At 36.7% G+C, this 27640-nt stretch overlaps 1 protein-coding gene across 6 annotated transcripts in view; it reads right to left on the reverse strand.

Moving 5' to 3' along the window:
* The window catches only part of PPP3CB (protein phosphatase 3 catalytic subunit beta), a 76400-nt gene that overhangs the window by 7081 nt on the left and 41679 nt on the right, over positions 1-27640 (reverse strand). The window contains exons 10-17 of one of the 6 annotated variants that reach the window (XM_049645235.1): positions 26814-26891; positions 19642-19726; positions 18563-18660; positions 2906-3149; positions 2474-2629; positions 1306-1430; positions 540-1106; positions 107-200 (exon numbers count right to left, since the gene is read on the reverse strand). In XM_049645235.1, the coding sequence (XP_049501192.1) occupies positions 107-200; positions 540-1106; positions 1306-1430; positions 2474-2629; positions 2906-3149; positions 18563-18660; positions 19642-19726; positions 26814-26891 (1447 nt within the window). The other 5 variants (XM_049645230.1, XM_049645231.1, XM_049645232.1 and 2 more) reach the window with 5 other exon arrangements.

The following is a 27640-nucleotide window of genomic DNA, read 5'->3' on the forward strand; positions in this document are numbered from 1 at the left end:
TCTGTCTCTCTCTCTGTGTCAAAAATGAATAATAAACATTAACAAAAATTTAAAGAGAGGTGTTGAGTGAGTCAGGGATATATCAAAAATAGGAGGAAGTTGAAACCTGTAAACAGTGATCAATGTAGGGATCTCATAATCACGAAGTAGCAAGAGGGTGGGCAGCCAGGCCTCCATTAAGTCTGGGGAAGCATGGAAACCTATGGAAAAAACAACAAAAATAGAAATGGATATAGAGAGGGGAAAGGCTGAAGTAGGGCCTAAGCAAGATACTTTTTTTTTTTTTTTTTTAAATTGTGTTCACCCTTCTCCTCACCTTGCTCACCTCCAATGCTCATTTACCATCATCATCTACCCCAGGTTCTTCAGTGGAAAATTCTGAACCCGGGCATAGCACAAATGGCTAATGATCAACCAAAGTTGTCATCATATTGTGTTTAACCTGACCAAATGAATGGGATTCCAAATATAGAAAATACAAGAGTCAGGATAAAAAATTCCCAGAAAAGCCACCCAGTATTCCCCTAAATGATTCTTACCTGGATGGAATGTCACCACCAAATCTGGATGGGCTATCCGCCCAGTCTCTACCTCCTCCTCCCAGAAGTCATGATAGAGGCCTCTATGGCCACTGAGCTGAACTGTGCCAGGTTCCAGGATGGGAGTTGAGGGGTTCTGTGTAAAACCAGCAGATACGTCTATACCCACCATGATCACACGGAGGCCAAGGTGTCCAGGAAACATGTAGCCAAGCTCATCATAGTCCTCAGGGCGAGTGAGGAATGTCTCCACGTGGGAAGCACCAACCACATGCACTGTGCTTCCCCCAATCTTCCCAACATTTATCCCCAAGGCCCGAAGCCCAAGGCCCAGTGTCAAGGGTCGTGAGAGGGCATCTGTCAGCAGCCGCTTCAAAGAGCCCTGCAAGACATCTGGGTCTGGCCTTGGCCGTCCTACGCTGGCCCACAGGGTGGTCATGGCATGACTACCTAGCACAGCATCCAGTGTAGCATCTAGCTGTAAATGCCGCATAGAAAACCAGGTATCCCAGCTCTGTACAGTTTCAGCCAGGCATGGCCAAGGCCCTGAAGGTAGGACAAAAGCACCTGTAGGAAAGAAGAAATAAGAATGACATAATCCTTTCCTGGCTTCAATATTCTTTCCAAGTGTACTCTCCCAACTTGTGACCAGGAGTGCCCCACTCAGTTTCTCATTTTTTCCTTCTAACAACATGCTTTCATCTCTCTCTCCAAATACAACCAATTATGACCACTATGTCAGAGTTCTCCAACACTATCACTTCACCTGTGACTAGGAGCCATTCCATGAGACGGTCCACAGCTACAAGACGCAGCTCTTGACAAACCTTCCTGTGTGCTGGCCAGTCTGACCTCTGGCACTCTGGACCACAGTAATAGACATTTCTGCACCTGAAAGAATGAGCCCCAGAAACAGATGTTCCTATACCTCAAAGGTATGTCAGGGGAAGGGAACTGATATTCCTGCACCTAGGAAGAAAGATCACTGGATAAGGAAGGTAAGGAGAGGAGTGACAACTGATGCACTAAATTTGGAGATTATATTTGGGAGGGGAGGCATGAGAGGCTAGGAATGTAATTATTCTCTTGGGTTAGAGTGACACCTCAGTCTATATCTGGAACAACTCACTTTTTACATCACTTACAGAAAAAATAAATAACAGGAGTTTGCAGCTGCCCTATTATCACAGGTATGGCTCAACTCCCCAGAAGAGATAATGATCTTATACCTTGAGTACTGAAGAGGAGGGAGGTAAAGAAGATTATACAGTCGTCCCCCCTTATCCAAAGGGAATATGTTCCAAGATCCCCAATGGATACTGAACTCACGGATGACCTAAACCCTGTATATACTGTTTCCTCCTATACATACATACATACATACATACATACATACATACATATGTATCTATGATAAAATTTATAAATTAGGCACAGTAAGAGATTAACAATAAGACAATTATAATATACTATAATGTTATATGAAAGTGGTCTCTCTCTCAAAAGATCTTACTGTATTGTACTCACCCTTCTTCTTGTGATAATGTGAGATGATAAAATGCCTACATGATGAGATGAAGTGAGATGAATGACATAAGCACTGCAACACAGCATTACACTACTATAGACTTTTTGACAATAGTCAGAGGAGGATAATCGGCTCCCAGACCATGGTTGACCATGGATAAGTGAAACCACAGAAAGCAAACTGCAGGTGGGGGGGAGGGGACTATTGTACCATAATCTGTCTGACCTCCCCATAATACCCAAAATAAGAAGGAGCCCAATCCTTTTCTAATCTTTCTGTGGCCTGGATCACACAAAATGAGTGGGCCTTAAGTTATTTTGAAAACTCTTAGACCTTTCCTCCTGCAAGGAAGTCTTAGAATAGGATCATTTCTGGATGACTCCCCATTTAGCCCCCAACGAGTCACCTTTTGCACTGCCGCAAGACCTTGGAGTCTGAAAGACCACTAGGGAGAGCTCTACAGTGAGCACAGAATCGGAATGTGTCCTCCATCTTCTGGAACATTTCTTGAGGGCATCGAAATCCAAAGCCTGATACAGAAGCACCCCCATCTAGCACCAACCTGCAGAAATGGCACGGTGAATAAGTGGCAATAGGAAAAAGAGTTATCTCCAAAATCTTTCATGACCTATACCTTGCCTCCAATATATTTCCATCTACTCCCACTATTTCTCACATAAGCAAATTATATTTCTTCTATAGTAATAAAACTTACAAAAGTCAGGATGAGAGACTCCCTCATTGTAAATGCCCCATATTCTCCAAGCTATACTCCCTCTTTGCCTTCTAAAATCATTTCTACTAGAGATATTATTCTTCCATAGAGCGAGTCACTCACTTGTATTCTTCATAGCTTTTCATGCTTAGCTTTTGAAGGATTAGCTGAGATAGGCCAGGAACATTATTTTCCAAGGAGAAGAAGCCAAGCGCATCAATGCTAGGGTCAGGTTTTGAGAGGGTCAGAGGCACAGGGGTCACAACTGTGGATGGGGTCACAACCATGGGAGCCACTGATGAAGGGGGTTTCTTGTGCCTTCGCTGCCGAGATCTTGGAGCCATGGCTGTCCACTGATACCTGGGGACTATACACAGAACAGATATAGAATGAAACTTTGCAAGTTGGTCACATATGATGTGTTTTCATATGTTTGACCTTTCACTTCTCATTCTAGTCTCTCAGACCTAGGTATCTGTAAGACTTATTTGGTATCTACTGATTATTGATCACCATAGGCGATTATAAAAAAACAGCAGGGAAATAATTATATATGAACATAATTATACATATATGTGTTACATAAAATTTAAATACATATGTAAGGAAATGCACAGGAAAAGGTCTGGCAGGTCTCATGTAAAACCAGTAACAGTGATTAACACTGAGGACAGAAAGAAGTAATGGGACAGGAACTGGGTTAATCAAAAGGAACTTTAGACCTATCTGTGATATTTGACTCTTGAATAGTTAGAATATATTTATATATTATTCATATAATCCTTTTAAAAAATCAAAAATCCTTTTAAAGTGAGCAATTATATGGCATGTCCTACATTCACATGGTTGTGCAACCACCACCTCTATCTAGTTCCAAAACATTTTCATCATCCCAAAAGAAAACCTCATAACCAGAGGTGCCTGGTGGCTCAGTTGGGTAAGTGTCTGACTCTTGATTTCAAAAAGAGAGAAAAAAAAATCAAAAGAGAGAAAAAAGCAAACAAAAGTTTTGGTTGTCCAAAACTACCAGCTAATTGGAGGATTAGTCAATTTCACTTAGTTGGGGAAATAAAACATTCATTTTAGAAAACCTATCATCACAGTTGTAAGCAATAGACCCAGAGGAAGAGATTAAACGCAACACAAAATCAGCATCACAATGCTAAGAGTTATATAGTCAAAGCAAGTTATAAAAAATTATGAAGAAAATTTCCTAAAGAGGCGAGTTTTGAAGTAGAACTGATCCCGCACCCACCCACTACCTAGCAGGAACTCTGTGATATTCTCCTTTCTTGGCTTGTCTTCTCCCATTCCTTCTACAATTGTTGAGTAAACAAAAGGAACTATATTGGGAAAAATAAAAACATGCATTCACTCAACAAATATTTATTGCTAAACATATATAATCACTCATAATATAATGGAAACAAATATGAAAAATATACTCAACATCTAGATGTCCTGTAGAGGGATCAAATGTAAATCATAACATAAGGCAGTATATAAATACTGTAAGTGAAACTAAAGCACTAGTGGGAAATCAGAAGAGTCTCTTTAGTTGGTTAGCTGTAGGAAGACTTTGTAAAGCAGGTAGCAGTCAAAATAGACCATGAACGATGGTAATTCTTTGAATACATGAGATAAAAAAAGGAATTCTTAGCACAGAGAAGAGCATGAGCATAGAAATGTAGATGGGGGGGCGCCTGGGTGGCTCAGTGGGTTAAGCGTCCGACTTCGGCTCAGGTCACGATCTCGCGGTCCGTGAGTTCGAGCCCCACGTCGGGCTCTGGGCAGATGGCTCAGAGCCTGGAGCCTGTTTCCGATTCTGTGTCTCCCTCTCTCTCTGCCCCTCCCCCGTTCATGCTCTGTCTCTCTCTGTCTCAAAAATAAATAAGCGTTAAAAAAAAAAAAAAAAGAAAGAAAAGAAATGTAGATGGGAACACTCTAGAAATTAATGAAATAGAATGATTTGAGTTTGACTGTAACAACATAAACATTAAGAACTAAAACTATAAAGTCTTAGAAGAACACAAAGGGAAAAGGTCATAATATGGATTTGGCAATTTCTTAGATATGACACCATAAAAAGAAATGAAGTACTGATAATATGCTACAATGTGGATGAACCTCAAAAGCATTATGCTAACTGAAAGAAGTCAAAAGGTCACGTTATATGATTTCATTTATATGAAATATTGAGGAAAGTTAAACCCACAGACAGAAATCAACTCCTGGTTGCCAGGGACTGGGTGGAAGAGGAATGGGGAGTAACTGCTAAATGGTTATGGGGTTTCCTTTTTTTTTTTTTTTTTTAAGTTTATTTATTTTGAAAAAGAGAGAGAGCATAAGAGAGCATAAGAGAGCATGCACTCAAGTAGGGGAGGGACAGAGAGAGGGAGAGAGAGAATCCCAAGCAGGCTCTGTCAGTGCAGAGCCCAACTTGGGGTTTGAACCCATGGAACTGTAAGGTCACGACCTGAGCCAAAATCAAGAGTCAGACACTTACCCAACTGAGCCACCAGGCACCCCTGGTTATGAGGTTTTCTTTTGGGATGATGAAAATGTTTTGGAACCAGATAGAGGTGGTGGTTGCACAACCATGTGAATGTAGGACATGCCATTTAATTGCTCACTTTAAAAGGATTAATTTATGTTGTGAATTTCATCTCAATTAAAAAATAAAAAAGAAAGGTACCTGTAGAGATTGAGAATCTAAATATTAACTTTCCAATTAACTGCCTCCAGGGACAGGGAAATGGCAGAGGATAAAAAGGCTGACAGTGGTTGGTTTTACTATGAATGAGGTAACTTTTAAAGTTCAAATCAGGGATCATGTTTTGTTACAAAAATAGTCTGACATTTAATCCTTCTGGACCAGATTTGTTAGGAAAAAAACTCTAGAATCATCATTCAGATGAAGTGTAGGTGGCAGAACAAACAAAAACCTCCCAGAATCATCCACTAAAATCTATTATCTGTACACCTGAAACTAACATAACATTGTAACTAACTGGAATTAAAATTGAAACTTAAAAAAAAGAAAAGCTATTCCCTTATGACACGGCTTTTTGCAAACTGCTGTCCTCAGTTAATGAGGGAACTAATTTGTATTTTCTTTTGTACTTTCTTTCGCCTCCTTTCATTCCACCTGTGTAATCTCTCCCCTCATACCACAGATAAATGGATGTTTTCAGAGTCCAAAGAACAGATAGCTAAGCTCATCTGCATTCTACATTCTCACTAATACAGAAGAAATTAGACCTGAAGGTGGTAGATTATTTTAAGATTTAAGGGTCCCTTTACTAAAGGATGCCTTCACACCTGAGTACCCCATTTCCAACAAGTGACCTGAATCTTCCCTCCACTTTTAATCACCACACATTCTCATCACATTTCCAGAATCATTGCAACTTTAGAAGCATTCATCTGCTCTACCTACCCAGCCTCCTCAGGCAAGAAAACACCTTCTTGAACCTTGAAAGAACGGATTCATCTTTTCTTTACAGGTATGGAGAAAAATTATCTTTGTTCTGATATAAGTCAAGGGTCTTAAATCCCAGGATTAATAAATATATATTCCTGATGTTCAACTAAAAGTCTTCTGCAATGGAAGCCAATTAAGACAAGAAATGTATTGCCTCACTTATCTGCCTTTCCAAAGAGGTCCTTCTTGAAAGGAAGACTAACTCTTGGCTCTCTAGAAGTTGGCTGAACTCACTGGGAAGTGAAGGAATCACAGTTTGAGGAGGAGTGGGGCGATGAAATCCCTGAGAGTTTCCTCTATGTCTAGAATGGGCTCATGATACAAACTAACTAAATTTCTGGCAGGAAGGTAAGAAGGTGGGAATGAGAAGCCAGGTCCTTGCATTTGCATCTACATGAAGCTCATGTCTGAGTTTGTGTACCCCAGGCCCAGACACAGCTTCCTTGGTTCTAACTTTTCTGCACAGAGTCCCAGGATCCTCCAAGTTTGAGGGGAGGGACGGGACTGAGAGAAACAAAGGCAAAAAAACATAGAGGACAAGGGAGAAGTTGGAAAGAATTACATATAATGAGCTTTCAGAATTTTCTAGAGATCAGAGTCTATGTCACCTAGCAAGGAATCACCTTTTTTCTAGCTGCCCCCAGTGGCTTGGGCTCTAATTTATTCTCCATATATAAAAGAGAAAACACCAACACCAAGGACTAAAAAGGAGACATGAACTGGACGGTCTAGAAAAACTATTATCCTTCATCTCCAAATTCCCTAAATATTAGCCTATTCCCAGACCAGGTCTCCCATCCTTCTCCCTCACCACCAAAAGCCTCAAGTTTCACCTACCACAGTATCTTCTCGCTATCTCCAGACCAGGAAGACCTATGTAATTTTCTGTACTTCACCAGCAAACACAAAACATCTTTGGGGAGGCAGGGAAAGGGGAGAGTGATGCTAGTCATTGGGGATCCGATGATCCAAAAGGAGTTAGGAAAGAGAAAGCGAAAAGGAGGAATCCATTAGGAACACTATTATTAAGCACATTCAGATGCTTAATCAGTGCTAACACTCCTTGGGGTGATAAATGTTTTACTCAACTATAAACTAAGCAAGCAGATGATTTGAAGGGAAAGGAACTTACCCTGCTAAGCCCTAGGCTTCCTTCCTTCTCTCTTTCTTCCAAGTGAAGCGAATGCTTGATCTCCTCAGATCTAAGCTGTGGCTGACTTGCAGCTGTCCCTTCGTATCACTTTCCTTTGCAAACTGCTGAAATGCTGCGTCTCTGTGATTAGGTATACCCTGCCAACCAGACAGACAACACTGAATTCTCCCTAACGAGGCAAGGAGGGACCTGGCCCCCTGCCCATGGACTTCTCTCTTTCTGACCTTCCTTGTCTGCCAAGATGGTTCAGTATTTATTCTGTCAACACACCCAAACTCACCAAAGGCCAGTCAGGCTAAGGAAAGATGAAACCTACTGCTTCTTTAACCTCTCTTACTAAGGCAGCATTTATGCTCTTGGTCCACAGTGGCAGAAAAACAAACAATAACAAACAAAAAACACCTAGGATTAGTTCAGAAGTCATTAGTTGGTTGGAAAGGGAGGCACTAGCTCAGAGCAGTGGGAACCCCTAGAGTTCTGGATGTTAATCCAGACCCAGGAAGAGTTACCCCAAGCCCAAAGTCCCTTTTAGCCTAACAACACTGCTCAAACACAATGATTAATATACTTAATTTGTATATTAAGTACAAATGTAATACCCAAGAAAGAAGAACAGAAATGGTCATTTAATGGTATAGAAGAAAATCAATTGTAGGGGAAACAAAATTAATTTGTAAAATTCACTTTCTCTGAAAGGAAAGCAAGGTACTTTCTGAGTGAATGTCATATCAGGCACACTCCATTTATTTCAAAAGAGTGAATAAGAAGAGGAATAAAATAAGCAAAATCAAAATATTACTAAAAATGCATTCTACTTCTAGGAACAGAAAATATAAAAGAATCAATTCAAACATCTTCTCATTCCTTCCTATAATGAATACTGATCCAAGGGATTTAATTATGCATTCCTAGCTCCTTTTCACTTACCAAGCACCAGAGTCTATCGTAAGTTATTAGGACAATGGTCCTATATGACTGCAAGACCTAATTTTCTGCTTATATCTGGCCCCAGCTATATGTCACTTACCTGCCTCTGTGATCATCAAACTGGGGAAGAGAACAACTTGCAGGAAGGTCCTGGAATGTGGTAAATCAAAAATCTATACATGAACAGATGCAGAGAATGGATTCCTTAAAAAAAATTTTTTTTAACTTTATTTTTGAGAGACAGACAGCACAAGTAGGGGAAGGGCTGAGACAGACCAGGGAGACAGAATCTGAAGCAGGCTCCAGGCTCTGAACTGTTAGCACAGAGCCCGATGTGGGGCTTGAACCCACGAACCATGAGATCATGACCAGAGCCAAGCTGGACGCTCAACCTACTGAGCCACCCAGACACCCTGAAAATGGATTCTTAAGGAACTCCAGACTATAGGAAGCAAACTAAAAGCAGGTAAGGTGGAAGAAAAGTGTTAAGGATGCAATTACATGACATTATTCAGAACAGCCGTGGACAAAAGAAAATCAGTTGCAATAGGCAAAAATCCTGAGTAAAATGGGAGTAATTCATTTTAAGCAAATGTTTCAGGTCTATTTCAAATCAACTGGCAGAACATTTAAAGGTTATGAGTTCTGTTAATATTAGCTGAACAACAGAAGGCACGAGAAGTGAGAGGTGGTCTTTTCTTTTAATTTTTTTAATGTTTATTTATTTTTGAGAGAGAGAGAGAGAGAGACAGAGAGAGACAGAGAGAGACAGAGACAGAGTGTGAGCAGAGAGAGAGGGAGATACAGAATCCGAGGCAGGTTCCAGGCTCTGAGCTGTCAGCAACAGAGTCCCACGTGGGGCTCGAACTCACAAAACATGAGATCATGACCTGAGCCAAAGTTGGACGCTTAACCAAGCCACCCAGGCACCCTGAGAGATGGTCTTTTCTAACTCAGGAGTGTCATCTTTGACTATAAAGGAATATAAAATAAAGAAAAAACTGATATTGAATATTAATTTATATTTTACCATCATAGCTACTAGCTCTGGCAGACATTTAAATTTACAATTTAGAAAGATCTGAACTTTTCAGTTTGCTTTCATCATGAATTACATTTATTTTTTTATTTATTTTTATTTTATGATAGAAAGTGGAGGGAAAGGCAGAGACAGAGGGAAGGAGAGAGAATCACAAGCAGGCTCCACACTGTCAGCACAGAGCCCACTGCGTAGCTCAAACTCACAAACCATGACATCGTGATCTGAGCCAAAGTTGGAGGCTTAACTGACTGAGATACCCAGTGCCCCATGAGTTACATTTTTTAAAAAGCCTTAAAAATGCTTTCATGGTTCACTGTGAAACCTTAAAAAATACTTCTATGGTTCATAGTTCTGAAGAAAGACTAGAAAGAGGTTCCTATTCAACAGGTACAAAGTGGTAGGTGAGGCACTGGGTGATTTTTCTACCACTCTTAACATATACCACTTTTTCTGAATTTTGTTCCTTTCTCTTACTTTCTTCCTCTTTTTAATTTTTACTATCAACCCATAATTCTAGTTTGCTAATGATGTTTTACGTTTACCCATGATTCCCCCCAGTGATGAATCTAAGGGCGGAGTTCCTGGTACCTGATATTCTAGTTAAGCTCTTAATTTAGAGATGCACAGTTTTCATAAAAACAGTAACATCAAGAAGAACCTTTAAGGTATGCAGTGCATAGCAACTTTAAGGGTAGCTCATGGACTGGTATGTGTGTTAAGTTGATAATACAGCAACTAGAAGCTGTAATAATCATCAATTTGAGTTCTGTTTGTTACCTGAAATTAGGCAAGTATACACACTTCAATTTAAATTAATGCTTTCTAATGTGTATCATATTTATTGTTGAAAACTGTAATAAGGTTACCATATGATTACATTATAAAATGTTGAGCAATATCCTAATTTCCCTCAATTTGCAAAATTCCATACTATTTTGATTATGGCAAAGAAGGAATATGATGGCAAGAAAATGCAGTATCATGAATATCCTTTTTCTTACTGTTAAAATACCCAATAAGTTCCCAATACAACTGTAACAAAATTCTAGATAATAACATTTTCTTTCAATGAAAAGTCAAGTGAAATAGTGATTTTAAATATTAGATTTAGAAGGCCTATAATAGGCACCCAAAGTCCTCTAGTGCTCAATTACTAATGCTCATGTAAGACAAATGTAACCAAAGTTAAAAAAAAAAAAAAAAAGCAAAATTTATGAAGATAAGAATTTAATTCATCAAATTATCATGAACTATCCACGAGATAATCTTCTCTGAAGGCTATATACCAGTTCTGTTAACAGAATTTTCTGATTTGCACGAGGTCAAATCAGACTACATCTTCCAAATAAAACCCAACACAGAGATAGGAGCAGCGGCCCATGCATGGAATTTATTGTGTGCTACTGTTTATAAAATACTCGAATAGTCCTGCACATGCATAATATTTCCAACTTAGACAGGAGACCATACAGGGTGCACTTTCTGGCAAACAAAACAATAGATGGTTCCGCTGCCTGGAGCTCTGAGTTGTATTCCAGGGCATGAGGGAAGCAGGCCACCAAAGTAAAGGGAAATATCAAACTACAGTGGCAATCAATACAGGTCAATAATTGTGAAAAATTAGCACATGGTTCCATTTAGTTTAACCAAGCAGTTCTGTAACTATCAAAGGAAAATGTTCAACATGCAATCTTGACTTTTATGCTTCCACTAACATCTGAATGATTGAACAGAACCATTGCTTCTATGCTGCATTGCTTAATCAAAAACACTTCCAGAACATTTTTAAAATTTCCTTTGCATCAAAACATAAAAATGATAGAAAGCCAGCAGCAAATCACCCTGGTGGCTATTTAAGCAACTTGAGTACTCACAATAAACTAAAATTTCTCATAACATCTAGGTAACCTATACATGTCGTACCTGTACATCATAGGTCTATATATTAAATATTTGCAAAATGAAAACATGCATACACAAAATACGTCAAGTTTTACAGACATGATTTGAAGTAAAATTTACGTTGACAATGTACAAACTTCTTTTAAAGTACCTTAAATGAGTAATTCTGTAATTCTTCATAATTTTGAAATTTAGAGGTTTTCTTAAATCTCTGGGGTGTAAATTTCAAAAGATCTGGGCAAAAAAGATTCTAAATTAGTTTTTGGATTTGTGTTCAAGTAAGAGAGTCTGCCTAGAAATAGGTTATGCATTCATAATTGAAAAATACCAAGACTATATTACAGAATTAGCCACATTTAAGAACTATAGACCTGAGGTCAGCATTTTGTTTAAATGCCAACTGGGTTTCTCAGCATTTTGCCCATAATTCAAAATACAGCTTAGCAACCTCAGAAATGTATTTTAAGACCATGCTAATTCATCCTTTAAAGACATTTCATGAGAAAAAAAAGTCCACATTAGCTCTTAGGATTGCATTTGAAGTCATGGTTAAAAAACAAAATCTAATTCTACTGAGGGGAAAAGAAATCTCATTTGTAAACTTAAATGTGTGAACCACAAGCATAAATGGAGGTGTTGTTGCCCTCCACTGGAAATTGCCCCAAGCCCCTTGCTCACTGCTCTCCACCTTGGCAGCGATGACCCAATCTTATCAGATAGTACAGCATGTCCCAGGGCCCTCAAGCCTCCATCCAGGAAGGGGGCTGGGGTCTCAAAAGCACAATGGTTTCTCCAGAGGGACTGTGACATTTACAGTCAGCTTGGCCGACCCCTCCAGATCCTGGGGGTGATCTGTCCATTTGGGGCCCGAGATGTGAGAGTCCCTGGGAAGCCGTGGGTCACTGGGCACTATGGTTGCCAGTCCCGTGGTTCTCAGTGGCATGTGCGGTGTTCAGAGAATTGAAACCATCTTGCTGTACAGCATCTTTCCGGGGTGGCATTCTCTCATTGATCCTATCCAAACCCTTTGCCTCTTCAAAACTGCAGATTCTATGTGGTGGAGAGAATCCTCGTATTGCTTAACAAAATGCAAATTTGATAAGTCAGTAATTGAAAAACATTTCTGAGATTTCAAAAACATAATTAATGATTTTTAAGAAGAAAGAAATTAGCTGTATGTAGCAACATTTAAGTCTTACTTTAACTGAATCTTATCCCCATTCCAGACTTCCCCTTAAAATGTGAAATGTTTAAACCTGAATATAAACATGATCGCTTCATAGTGTTAGCATAGCCTTTATAAAAGAACGCACAAAAGTAACTCTCCTCTGACCCCAAAATTAACAAACAGGCAATGGTCTCAGGGTCTCAGTCTGACTTCTATTATACCAATTATCTCCTACCTCAGACCCTAAAATCACCAGTGACTATCACAGTAAGGCAGCAACAAGAGTAGGGGCAAGTGAGGAGGCTAAACAAGGTTATCCTTGACATACAAATCTGTACCAAGAGCTTGGGAGGAGAAAGAGGTAAGTTAAGTTAAGTTAAAATTTAGCAGATCAGAACTATCTTGGAGGTCAAGGTATCATCACCCCATCGCCACCAGAATGAAATGAAAAAGGTGGGAAATGCCTCCAGGAGTTAGGTCTGTGTTTGGCTGATAGCAAAAAAGTATTCATAGTTTCAGACTTCAGGAAATGTTTTCCTTAATTCAATGCATGTTCAATGCATTATTTCCATAATTCACTGCATGTTCTTTGGAAACCCAAATCAAAGTAAATAGCAATCCTCCTCCAATTGTTGTAATTTCTCATTTACTTCATCTGGAATGATGCATTTTCCACTATTAAAATGTGCATACAAAAGATTTCCATACCACTGGTTATAATCTGGTTGTTTTAACATGTGCAATCTTTGGAATTCTGAGTCTGTGCAAGTGAACCAAATAAATGGTTGGGCAGTAAAGCATTAAATAATGTGTAACATCAAACCAACATATGATGTACATGAGTATAATATTATCAGCAAACACTAGGCCAAACAGCAAAAAATAAATAAATAAATAAATAAATAAATAAATAAAAATAAAAATCATAGTGACAGCTCCTGCAGTCTCAGATAAATTACTGAAAATGAGTAAAAACTAACTCAAACCTATACCTAGACGGGGTTTCACTTAGGAAAAAAATGTTCTGAATACCACAGAATCATGCAAAATGTGGAACAGAGCTTTCTTTGCAACCTCAAATGCTACAATATTATAGCATAACATGCTGCACTCTAAAGAATTCAGGAACAAGTCAATGCTGGTTGCACAATATACTAGAAAAGGGAAAAACCAGATTGTCACTGTGGAAATTGGTCCTTGTGATTTAAAAAAAAAAAAAAACAAAAACAAAAACACACACACAAAGAAAAGAAAAAAAAAAGAGGAATGTGACTATCAAACTCAATGAGTCAGTGAGTCTGATTCACCTTGGGCTGTGCAAACTAGGAGTAAAACACACCCACAGGACATTCTCTGATGCCCACCCACACACCACAGATCTCTGCCCAGCGCAAGGACTCTGATCGTACCTTTTTCAGCCTCAATAGCCTCAACTGTGGCTGTACAGAAGTGAGCAGAGGCATGCAAAATGAATGAGAGAGATGAGAAGGGTCATATTGTACAGCAGAAAAGGCAATGATCACTTAAAATATCACAGTATCCCATACTACATCATCATTTACAATTTAACATAAATAGTATCCACATTAGAGAGCCCATCCAATCCCCCAATTCCTGACACAGCACAGTTTACACACAGCACTATGACAACATCGCTCAGAGCACAGAACACATAGACCTAATGCAAACACAGACACCTCAGCACCCATGCAGATGCACTCCAGTATTAATTACCTATCATGAATTCAGTATTTTGATAGCCTTAGAATTTTTCAACATGTTTATTATATCACATCCATCACAATCACAAGGAAATTCTCTAAGGTGAAATTATGATGGTAGAATTGTAGCAGAAGAGCAAAGAGAAGATTCCCTTTTTTCATCCAACTGAAATAATACTCATTATCTGTTATTCCATAAGATATAAACTAGAAGGGGTCAGTAATGCTTTTCCTGTTGCTTCTAATTCATAAGGCATTGCAAAAGTCAGTATGGATACAATGAAACTTAAGGAAAGTAAACTTGGTGAATTGCTCTTGGTAGACTAGTTCTGTAGCTCTGTTGTTTGTGGGTAACCTAAAAGGACCCCTCTTATCTACTAGGAACTTCCTTTCTATTCTAACATTGATTAGTGTCCCAAACATCCACAGATACTAACGTCTACAGCCTTTACAAAAAAAAAAAAAAAAAAAAAAAGCTTATGTTCAGTTTGTCATGAACTCAAATTTGCCTCTGGTACTAACAGCACGCATTTGCAAATGAAGATGGAAAGGCCAACGAACATCTTTTCAAGCCCATCTACCAACTAGAGATGACTCAAGATAGAACTGAGGTCTTTCAGGCAGTAAGTCCTGTATGATATGGACATACACATAGGTCATATAAATGAGAAATGCATTCTTAGTATAGCTGGTCTCTAGCCCATTTAGAGAATTTCAATATTATTTAGTCACACATTTTGCAGTCAAACATTCTTTTGGCTCATCTCTGGGTTCAAAGTGTATAGAACATTCACATTGAGGACCAGGATCAAAGACTGCAGAGGACAATACTGACTGACAACATTGCAAATTCTCCACTTCACTCAAAGTGCACACACTCAGAATATTTATAACAATAATACCCCATCCTTTCTATTTTGCTTCTTCTACAACAAGGCCAATTTGATTTAGAAATACTAAACGTTGTCCAAAGCAGTTATTAATGTGAAAGAAAACTGATGAATCTAAGGAATTAAAGTAGACTAAATTAGGAAAGTTTGTTGATCTTAACAAGATAGTAAAGTGAACTGGGGGGGGGGGGACCCAAAAGAAGTAGGTTGCACACTGAATTAAAAAAAAATTTAATTTTCCTTAACTGTTAAACTATATTACAAATCCAAGCAGACAAACTTATTGTATACCAACTATACAAATAACCACTTAAAAAGTCTAGCTCTGTACATATGGAGTATACTCTTGGAATTTTCCCAGACAGAAAACTGGGATAAATGACCCACCTCTATTTGATCAGCCCTGCAACTTCTATTCTTCAAAATATGGACTATTTTCTTTATAATTTAGGCATTGAATGAGAAAAAAATAAAATGCCTATCAGAATATGTGTTATATATGGTAACAAATTAAAAATAAAACCTGATATCACTGTAAGAATTAGTATCTAATTGAGCGTATCAGTAGTCCGAAAGTCGATTAATAAATTTTTCAAATTATGAAATGTAACAACATACTTCTGAAATCATTCTATAGGCTTTAATTTTATATATAAAAGCATGTTCTAGGTCAAATTATATTTTCTGCTCTTTCCAGAAGCTCCTAAATGCTCCTAATCCTTTTGAAGATACAAAACATATATCACACTCAAAACTGCTTGAATGTTTAGAACTGAAAAAAAGCCACTTGAAGCTTAATAATTAAGCTGGAAAGAAAGAGATCTGATAATTGCAAAATTCTATCTGAATGGCACAATTTTTCCTCTATTTGTTTTCAGTTTTATAAGGCCTCTTGACATGACCTTAGTAGGTTTGAGGATAGTGCTGTCACAAACTGTGTTCCTCAATACTACACAGGATAAATAATTAAGAGGACTTTGGCATTACTAAAATAGAGATGGTTACATATTTTCCCATATAGGTCGTGGTGAAGACAGCATTATAGGGCTAGCTCCCAATCAAATTTCCATGAAGAAAACAGACATAAAATATACCAATTCCTACTCCAAAAGAGTTGTGTAGTTTGTAAAAACACTCAAATATCATAAAGTTACTGAGAAGGCAATAGGACTTATTCCCTGACAACAGGACTGAGGTATTAGAATTTTAAAACTTTTTTTGCAATACTTAACTTTCAGTTATTCATATCAGGGAACATGTCTACTAAAATATCAGGAAAAAAATTTTAAAACACACAGATGCAGCTTCTGTATGAGTTTTATTATGTACTTAAAAATGGGTTAATATTATTATAGTAGGGAAATCACCCCACACTATCAAGAGCCATCACTGGTACAGCTGGGGAGCTATCTAGTTTCCCAAATTAGACCCCTTAAACTCAGCATTGTCTTGTAACTCACTCTCCACTGGGAATACAGTCCCTTCGGTAAAGCTGTCTTTCAAACCTTCCCTGAAGTTGGGGTGAGTTCAAAGTTGGAAGACTGAGCTTCAGGCTGCATGCAAATTAAAAATGCATAGAAATGCTGAGCTGCCAACAAAGCAAGTACTAATTGTGAAATCGGAAAGGTTTGCTATAAATACAATGCAAAAGTAATAATATATCCAAGGATAATGGAGAGATGACTGTAGTGTATATTTATTAAAGTATGAAGCCTTTCAGTTTTCCTTTTATGAACAAAAAGGAGAAAAGGTATACCATTTTTCAAGCCATTAAAGTTTATCCTCTTCTATTAACACTTTTCCTAGTTTTATTGAATGTTTAAGATCTTAGTTTTAGTGAAATTCTTTTTAGCTCATGTTGCTAATGTCTACAATATAGTAAGAGTGGAATAAGGAATATAAAGAAAATCAAAGCAGTTTTTCTTTTAATAAAAAAGGAAACCTCATTCAGAATGTAAATTTGAAACTATAATTTTAAAACCTAGCTGTACTTCTCACATATACCAGTGGTGGTAGCAGACAACACAATAACATATAAAATAGAACATGTAATAGGCTACAAGTAGGAATTATTTGTCTATAGGAAAATTTATTTATTTGGCACTTATTATGAGACTGAGTGAAATGAAACTGTGAAAAGTCAACCTAACTTAAATTTATTCAAAAATTTGAATTATTTTATTGATTTTGTTTGTTTGTTTAAAAAAACTCACTAATTACGACACCAGAAAGAAAGTTATCCGTGACTAAGGAAAACATCAGATCTGTTGCTGCCTGTTTGAATAGAGCAATGTCCCTTGGAGGGCTGTCAAAAGTGGCTACAATAAAACATAAATTAAGACTTTCCATATCACATTTTTTGCCTTCCAACCACAAGGGAAAGAAATCTAGACTTTGAGTTATTGTGTATACGCTAAAACATTCACATCACTATCTTCTATTTAATATGTAACGGGCTTTCAAAAAGTTAACCCAGTATTTACACAAATATTTACGCCAAAAAAAGTAAGTTTTTTTTAAATATAAAATATTCAATGAGCCAGATTACAGGAATGCTTTACGTATAATTCTTTTTATTTTCATGCAAAATAAAGGCACACTTAATAACACCCTTTCAATTTTGACTTACAGGATTTAAATTCAACCCCTTATAACAATGACTTAATATCTAATGTTACATTCATGTTCAGAATGCACAAAGTACAGCAACAAATGCAGCAAACCTCAAAACAAGGTGCTACAGAGTTGCTTCTACATCAAAAGACAGACAAGCGTCTGATAGAGTAATTTAATTTAACATACTTTTACAGACATACAGCTAACCTAAAGAAAGACAGACAGATTTAGGAAAGCAGCTACATCTGCAGAGGAAGAAAACAGCATGTTACAGACAGTCAATTATACATAGAACATTTGACAAACACCACAGAAAACAAACTTTGGCATTATTCACCAGGGTACAAAACCTTGCACAAATCTTTTGGCAAGTGAAGTGCATAAGTAATGTTCTGGGGCCCAAGCAGACTGTTAATTCTAAAATTAAGTATCTGAAAATATAAGCATAGTCTAATACAATTACATAAATTAAAAAAATAAAAAATAAGAAACTTGGAATTACATTTCCATTTTAGTAATATGGATATCCTTGATTCACATTCAGAAACTGGGGCTCTTAAAAGAAAAGAGTGCATTAGACAAACAAAAATAAAGATTTTAACCATTATGATATGAGCTGCTCCCATATCATTTCATTAAAAGCTGAGAGACTGACCATTATTTTCAATTGAAAGGAATACCCATTCTATCAATGTTCTGCCTTGGTCAGGTTATTAACCAGACACTGCCTATCATATAGTATTCTGCCTGTGTCAGCTGCTGAGACAGGAACTAAAAAGCAGAAGGAATTCCCTGCATGCATTATGTGTATTGTTAGCAAAAGAGTGAGGTGTGCCCCAGTCCATCTGAGGCACAGCAAGTTGCATAACATCATTACCACTTTGCAGGGTCTGTCGTCCTCCAGCCAACACTCCACTAGGCAACATCCCTGTGGGAGTCAGGCCCTTGAGTGTCAGCACGCTTTCACTCTCCTCCCTATTGCAAAGAGATATAACAAACATCAGAGACTTCCAACAAGTACTTAGTTCAGAAGATGAGATGGGGCCCAGAGGTAGGCCATGTATGTAATTTATGACATTCATTGTTGTTACCATATTTTCCTCAATTCCAAGATAAGACATTTTTCTATATTTTAAATGTATGCCTTACAACTGACACATATATTGTTTTTCCTGAAAAGTCTTATTAAATATATAATGAGATTAATCATCAATGAGAATCAAGCAATTGAGAAAATATGGTATTTCATATGCTGTAAAGTCCAAATGTCAGATATAACGAGTTTTGCAAACAAATTTTTAAGGACTGACCCATTATGTGTACCCTTAAACCTGAATTAACCCTAGGAAAACAGCTTGTGGCTCCAGCAAAGGGGACTTCCTGTATGGATAAGCAAGTTCATCAGGAATACTCTAAAAAGTACCCCCTCCTGGGGCACCTGGGTGGCTCAGTTGATTAAGCGTCCAACTTCAGTTCAGGTCATGATCTCACTGCTCGTGGGTTCGAGCCCCGCGTCAAGCTCTGTGCTGACATATCAGAGCCTGGAGCCTGCTTCAGATTCTGTGCCTCTGTCTCTCTCTCTGCCCCTCCTCTGCTTGTGCTGTCTCTCTCTCTCTCTCTCTCTCTCAAAATAAATAAACATTAAAAAAAAATTTTTTTTTAAATAAAAAGTACCCCCTCCTTCTTATCCTGCTCTAATTTTTAAGGTGTAGAACCAGTACTTTCATCACAGAAGGGCAACACATACCATAAGTGAGCAAAAATAATCACAAGGGTCAAAACCCCTAGTTTCAAAAGGACTTGTGTTCCCTTCTTCACTATGTAAATGTACAACTAACTTCTTTATAGGAAGAATGCTACTATGTTGCTTTTAGGTGTCAAACAGGACACTGCTTACAGCAAAGTACAATAAAAGGAATTTCTGTAAAACAAATAATCAGGAAAATGTATCATTACCTGAGAACAGAGAAGACCCTTGCCATCTTGCCAATTGCTCGAATTTTGTTTCTTATGATTTCTTTCCGGGCTGCAGCTGAACCTACTTTCAATGGAATAAATAGAAAAAAGGACTCAAGTTTAGGGCATCCACACTTGCACCATTCTATCACTACCCTATACCAGGCTCATCTTAACCAACACCAAACCCTCTGCCCACCAGCTCACATGAAGGAGACTTAATGAACTCATGCCAAAAAGCTTCTTACTCCTTCACTGTTTAGCTCAGCACTGGTCTAAGACTGGGGTTTGATACAGATACAAATGAAAAGTAATCCACAAACATTATGACTCTCACGCTACTGCTAATCAGTAAAACAGCAATGGGAAAGAAACTAGAACCCAACCTGTATCACAAACCAGAGAACAAAAATAATGCTAACAATCCTATCGTCTTTAATTCTCATGAGAGCCTATGGCATGCAGACTAACAGACAAGAGTTGGTAATAACTCTGTATAGTCTTCTATTTAACTATTATAAAAGCCTCTGACATGCAGGCAGGAAATATCCCATCTTACTATGATAAAGTAAGTTCCTTGCTCTAAGTGGTTTAAAAACAATGGTATACAATAACTACTGTGCAGATGGCACTGAACTAAGGTTCATACTAATATTTCAACAATAATGCACATCTTAACCTCATGGACTAGACGTCCTCAAAGTCATGCAAATATATACAAGCTCTTATATCCCTAGGTGAGTATGACACAAGGAGAGTGAACAAGAAAAGATTCCCTAAAAAACATGGCTAAAGGATCACTAATGTTACCTCTATAAAGGGTTGGCTGTACTGCCTATCACTGGTACAGAAGAGAATATACCAAAATAACTTGATCTTTGGCTGAAGAAAAACTCAAAATTGTATCTTCCTTCCCTTGGCCTCCAGAAAGAACAACAATCTCAGTCCTGTTATCTCATATATAGCAACTAGAATCACTCTGGACCCAAGAGTGTGGTTCCTTAGAGCTGTGCTTCAACATGATGAAAACACACATATGGAAGCACCATGGTTGAGGAGAAAGTTAAGGAAAGGCTAAAGAGACTAGACTAAAAGGGGCCATAGGTACACAGAGGTCTGAACAACCATAAGTCTTCTGGGCTAGAGCATCTCATTTAAAATTCAAGCAGCCCACAAATACCATATAATTAAAAACTAAGATGATGACTGGACCCTACCACAAGGAAACAGAAAAGAAATCTAATTTCAAAGACGAAAACAAAAGACATATTTTAAAGAAAACAGGCTCCATGACCATGTTTATGATGCTCTAAAGGGTAATATTATGAGCAATGAAGCTACAGTTTTTACAAATACAAAACTGTGTAGGTACCATGGTATTACACAGTGTTTTTAAGATGCCAAAATACTACTAAAAATCTCAGAATCATAGAACATTAGAATTTCAAGAGACATTAGGGATATATTGCAAAGTTTAATCTCATTTTCTAGACAAAGAAACTAAATTTATTAAATGTCTTGTCCAAGGACATAAGGGAAGTCTGATCTCTTTGAATGAATTAACACAAACATTTTGTTTTAAAATGGACAGAATTTTAAAAACAGCTAGACTGGGGGAGAGGAGTATGAGGATGGGAGAGGATGGCTGCAATGAGGCACATTCATATTTTCAGCCTTAATTTATATACATATAAAACTGAATGATATGTAAACTATACTGATTTCAAATTTTAAAAAGTCACTGGAATATAAAAACACTATACAAGTCAGGATTTAAAATCAGTCTACAAACACATCATGCATAATATTAAAGTAAATGTCCACAGTAAAATTACTCTGGGGAATAAGACAGACAATCAAACACCCCTAATCATGCAGGGAAAAGTACAAAACATTACAAATAAGCAAAAGAATGAAATTTTAAAACAAGAGGAATGAAAAAGAGGGAAAAATATTTCCATGCACAGAAAGACAGATATCTTGGAATATGACTTCTAAAAACATCAAATTCTAACTCATATAAAACTTAAACTAAATTTGCAGAAGGCCCAAGAGGACTCTGCATCAATAGTATTCAATGAATGTGCTAACTTACATGGATATGAGGATAACTTATGAAGTCATATTTCAAAACAATGTTACTCTGTCTGGTCTGTACCTTTTTTATTGCCATATATGAGCCGTTCTTCAGATGGAGAGTCCAGAAAAAAGGAAGTGAATGATGGAGAAAAGGTGGTTGAGACAAATAAAAAGATAGAGATTTAACTTGGCAGTGGTACTGAAGAATGAATGTAGAAAGAAAGGGAGAAAAATGAAGGCCCTCATATTCAAAATTTGAAAAATGTAGTATTGTAGGATCTAGTGAATAAAAGAGGGATGCCACTGGCTAGAACTCTAAAGGAAAGATTTCTTAAAAGATATGTGTTCAGAAGAAATTATGGACAGAATGACTATAATATTTGATGAAAGTAGACAAATTAGGGACAGAAAAAAAACACGTGAAAACACATAAGACTGATAAGAGACTGTGCAAACAACAATCGCCCATTTATATTGATACCCCTAAGGAAATGTGTCACCCATGGGAATATGTTAAGTGAAAGGTAATGACACAAATGATATACAAACTCATGTGGTTCTTCAAGGACACCAACATCTGCAAAATCTATAGCATACACAGAGAAATGTGGGTAACTTCATAAACTACCTCAGTGGAAAATCTTACCCACTCCCAATAATGAAAAGGCTAAGCCTCCCACACTCCATAATAACAAGAGCACACAATTTCTTGAATCTGAATTGTAGAACTTTTGCACATACTCAACATCAATAGTATGTGCTTTCTGTTCCCAATCCAATCTGGGAGCTTGCGGGACATCTTTTTGCAGAAATAGCAACAGACTGTTTCAAGCAAGTAATATCTCTAAGAGAAGACAGTAGAGATGTTTCATTTGAGCTTTCCATATCTTCCATTCTAATGCAGAGATATATGATTCCATTACAGGAAATGCAAAGTTTTAGTTTAGTAAAACTACTACAACACATGTGGGTTACGTATTTCCTTTACCAAACTCAAGACAAAAGATAAATATATGAAAGAAATAATATGCATTCTAAAAATCACAGACATCAGTGTTCAGAAATTCTTTTTAATGATTAAATAACACCTCTAAAAAGAATGTGCATTTATACATGCAATATGTTTATGCAAATTTTTGCCTTTAAAAATAAATCCACATATACATTAAACAATACAGAATACCAAAGATCATCACTTAAGAGGCTTATTCCTTTACCCAATCTCAGGCTTACATATGCAAAAACTATTCTTTCTTTCCTGCCACTGGGAAATCTCCATTCCTGCTCTCTCCCTTTCCCCACAGAAAAGCTAAAGCTTCCTCAGCAATCTGCCCCCGCCCGCCCCACCAAGTTTTCTTTCTAAGTCAGATTTCTCCCCATGCCCAGCTCATAGGATGGTTCCACTGCTGAGTAGGAAAAGGGAAAGGAGAGGACAAAAGACATGCTATTATGGTGAAAGGAAAGGAGAACAATGTACAGAATTAAGGGGAAGAAATACAGGAATATGACTAAGAAAAGGAAATAAACCTAGTTCCAGTAGCTCTTTTCGCTATCCCACCCTAGTACCTATCCTAATGTCCTCCCCTTTCCTCCATTCCTCAAGGGTCTCCCCCAAACCATTCTTAGTCCTCCATACAAACTCCTAGATTCATACTCTTAAATTTTTCTTGGGAGTCTCTACTCCCAATACTTAGTATGGAAGGGTGAAGAAATGAGTAATTACACCTGCTATGTTGGCAGTGAAGGGAGATCTATTTCTATATTCAAAGCTGGAACTCAACGTATTTTCCCACAGAAACACTGTCATAAATGACAGCTTAGCAATTTAAAATTATTTCCTTTCTATTCCTTCAATCTATGGATGAGAAGATCCTGGGAAGTGAGGTGACTTCTCCAAGATTACACAGCTAGCATAATGGTAGCACCAAGATACCTAAACCATCGATCCTTTTCACTAAACTACACCACCTCTTTAATGATCCAACTTAACTCATCCCTGAAGTGCAAGAATAATATAACAAGTGGATAAATAAGCATAATTTATCTTTGATAGGAAAATGTTGATTAGATACATAAAATCTCATTAGAAGGAATATAATAAAATTTTGTATGTATTCCTGGTTGAATCCCAAAAATGATTCAGTGTCTATCTTCATATAAATCATAAATATCTAAGCCAAGTACTGTAGTAGACTTAACAAAGAATTTTTTTTTCCTTTTTTTTATAGGAAGAGGACTAAAGCATTACCTATCACTACTCCTATTTAAAATATTTTTAAAAACCACTATTAATAATATTGATACAAATTTGTTAAAAATAAAAATAAAGGCAAAATGTAGAATGTAAGTGCCTTATGTAAATAACAGATTTTTAAAAGGTAAGGAAAACAAAATAAAAATTACCACACGAAATAATATTGCTGATCCAGGTTCTCAAACATAAGATAAACCCACAAATACATAATGTACACCTTATACACAGAAAATACATTAAGAGATACCAGTTGTAATAGTATGAGAATATAAAATGCTAAAATATTAATTTAACTTGATGATAACAGATTTTTTCAAAGAAAAATTATATAATTTTAAATGGAATAACTGTATGTTAAATACATTAAATGAAATAGTTAAATGAACTATTATATAAAGCAAGAGATCTTGATCTTAGTTTATTTAGAAAACTAAATTATTTAAAAAAAAAAACCTTCCTAGATGAAGATACAGATTTAATGATATACTGATTAAAACTACTACTAGAAATTTCACAGAATTTAACAAATAATAGAAAACTTTACCTGAAAAAACTAGTGAGCTATGAACCAAAAATTATTGCAGTCATTATATCAATACCTGTAAGATTATGAAGTAGGTACTATTACTTTCATTTTGAAGATAAAATAACTGAGGCTCAGAAAGGCTAAGTAATTTGCCTGAGGTCATATAGTCATTATGAGAAACGAGAATCTAAACCCAGACCTAGTCTAACAAGAGAAAAGGGTTAAGGTGACAGAACATGGAGAAAAAATATTTAATTAAAACTATTTAGGGGGCGCCTGGGTGGCTCAGTCTGTAAACCATCCGACTTTAGCTCAGGGCATGATCTGACAATTCATGAGTACGAGGCCCACATTAGGCTCTCTGCTGTCAGCGCAAAGCCTACTTCAGATCCTCTGTTCCCCTTCTCTGTCCCTCTCTCAATCACGTGCTCTCTCTCAAAAATAAACATTAAAAAAAAAAGGAAGAAAAACTACTTAAAATTTTATGGAAAAGACAGATACAAGAAAGTATGTTAGAGCTAAAAACTTCTACACAAACATCAAAAGGAGAATTAAAATAAGAAAAAATATTACTCATTAGTTTATTATCCAAACTGAAAAAATGGATAGAAATAATTTATTTCAATTAATGAAACTACAAACCAGAGTAAAAGCACACCTCTGTTTGCCACCAACAGATGGCAATAGCAGACACTTGTATACAGTTACTTTGTACTTTTAACAAATGGGCTTACAACAGTGTGTAAGAATTAAACCTGTTCGTAAGCAGAGAAATTTCTAAATAGTTTTTACTCAGGTTGTACTTTAATAAGTGGTCAATTAAAATAAACAGTTTATACAGTTGAAAAAGTAGGCAGTGTTTTTAATTAACAATCATTAGAAAATCAAAGAAATATAAATAAATTAAACCAACTATAATTCACTACTAGGTAGCCACCAAGCAAAATAAATAAAAATGACAAAAACCAATGAGGTGGGCCTGTGGAGAAAACCATGGCAAAAAGCACTTCATATTGCTCCAATTCTTCTGCAAAGTAATCTGGCAGTTTATAGCTAAAATAATGAAGCTAAAACACATATTTAATTCTCTAATTCTCTTCAAGAAATTCACTCCAAGAGAAAAAAAATATTGTATAAGCATATTTATTGCATGCTATTCATAATAAGGATAACTGAAAGCAACCCAAATGCCAAACAATATGAGATTAACTGAAAATTATGGTATATTAATAACCTAGAAATATGTAGCTATTAAGTTTTAACAATACATAGACCATGTTTAATACATGGAAACAATTATATACTGATTGCAATTATGAAAAGAATGCTACAACAAAGATGTGAGGGGCATATGGAAGGAAATAAAGAGTTTCAGCTTTAAGTTGTTTACATTTTTGTTTCTCAGTGACTTTAAATTTTAAAAAATATTTATACTTAAAAAGTTTCAAGTAAAAATTTCAAGGGGTGCCTGGGTGGCTCAGTCGGTTGAGCGTCCGACTTTGGCTTAGGTCATGATCTCACGGCTTGTGAGTTTGAGCCCCGCATCGGGCTCTGTGCTGACAGCTCAGAGCCTGGATTCTGCTTCAGATTCTGTGTCTCCCTCTCTCTCTACCCCTCCCCAGCTCATGCTCTGTCTCTGTCTCTGTCTCTCTCTCTCTCTCAAGAATAAATCAAACATTTGAAAAAAATTTTAAATAAAAAAATTTTTTTCAAGACATAAAAATAAAAGGAATTTTGTTTCTATAGTATTAATTTACACTATAAATGCACATCAGTACACATCCTGGTGGGCTTGCTTAAGAACAAACAGCCATGTCTAACCTTCAGAAACCATTTCTGAAAATCAAACTAAACCTAACAAATGGTCTCTTAGAACACAACCACTCATCAGTTGGGAATAGTCTACTTTAGTTTCGGGGGAAAAAAAATGACAACAACATTGGGGGTTCAGGTATGTTTCTGATGCACTAAGAATACTGTACCCATGAAACAAAAAGCATTTTTATATCATCCCTGTAAGTGGTGCCCATATTCATGAAGAACCACATTCTTTAGTACCTTTCAATTTTCCTTTCCTTCTGTTCTTCCAAATTTCCCCTTTCCCAAAATTCATCTTTTTCCCCATACCAACATAAAAAAAGTGGTATTACTAAAATGATTTTAACATCTTAATATCTGAAAAATTGTCTTGATACTTATCAAATGACATAGCCATTTGAGAGCAATGACTACATTTTGCAAGACTATGTAGTGAAGCTGGGCAGTTCAAAAATACCATTTCATAATAAAAAATAGTAAAATGAATAATCATACCATCAAATTGGTCTTCACCTTCAGTCATCAGTTCATCATCAGAGCAAATACTCAGAACATTTACCAACATTTCTGTCACTATTCAAAAAAACAAAAAAAAACCAAAAAAAGTTATATGTTAGCTGACCAAATGCAAATGTCTATATGCACACACAGCAATTATTCACATAATAGTCAAATGATTTTTAACCCAATTGAAGAATGAAGAAACTAAAAGAAAATACCAAGGTTTTCAAAATGAAAGAAGTTCAATGGATAACAAGTCTAAGAGCGATTCTGCACAGAGTAAATTTTCAGGGGTCTCAGAAAAAAAATGAAGCCCCATAGAGATAAATAACATCTAAATGTATACATTTAAATTCTCCATTTATGGATATAGCATGTCCTTACAGAGTAAGAAAAAACTTACAGCACAGTTTCACTGTTTCAAAAAAGTCCCAGGATTAAATTTTTTTAGAAAACGGACTCTAACAAATCCCTTGAAACTTAATTCTTTTTTTTTTTATGTTTATTTATTTATTTAGACAGAGAAGAGCATGAGCAGGGGAAGGGAAGAGAGAAAATCACAAACAAGTTCCATGCCATCAGCACAGAGCCTGCACGACATGGGGCTCAATCCCACAAACCATGAGATCATAACCTGAGCCAAAATCAAGAGTCAGATGCTCAACCAACTGAGCCATCCAGGTGCCCCAAAACTTAATTCTTAAGATTACAAATGACTAACAACCTGAACCTATGGTTCTTTCTTAGTCTTACTCCTCCTTTACCATTCTACATATTTTTCTCTTCTCTTTTCCCTTAGTTTCCAGGATTCTACTCCTTTG

This window comes from Panthera uncia, chromosome D2, assembly GCF_023721935.1.
Source record: "Panthera uncia isolate 11264 chromosome D2, Puncia_PCG_1.0, whole genome shotgun sequence".
Lineage (NCBI taxonomy): Eukaryota > Metazoa > Chordata > Mammalia > Carnivora > Felidae > Panthera > Panthera uncia.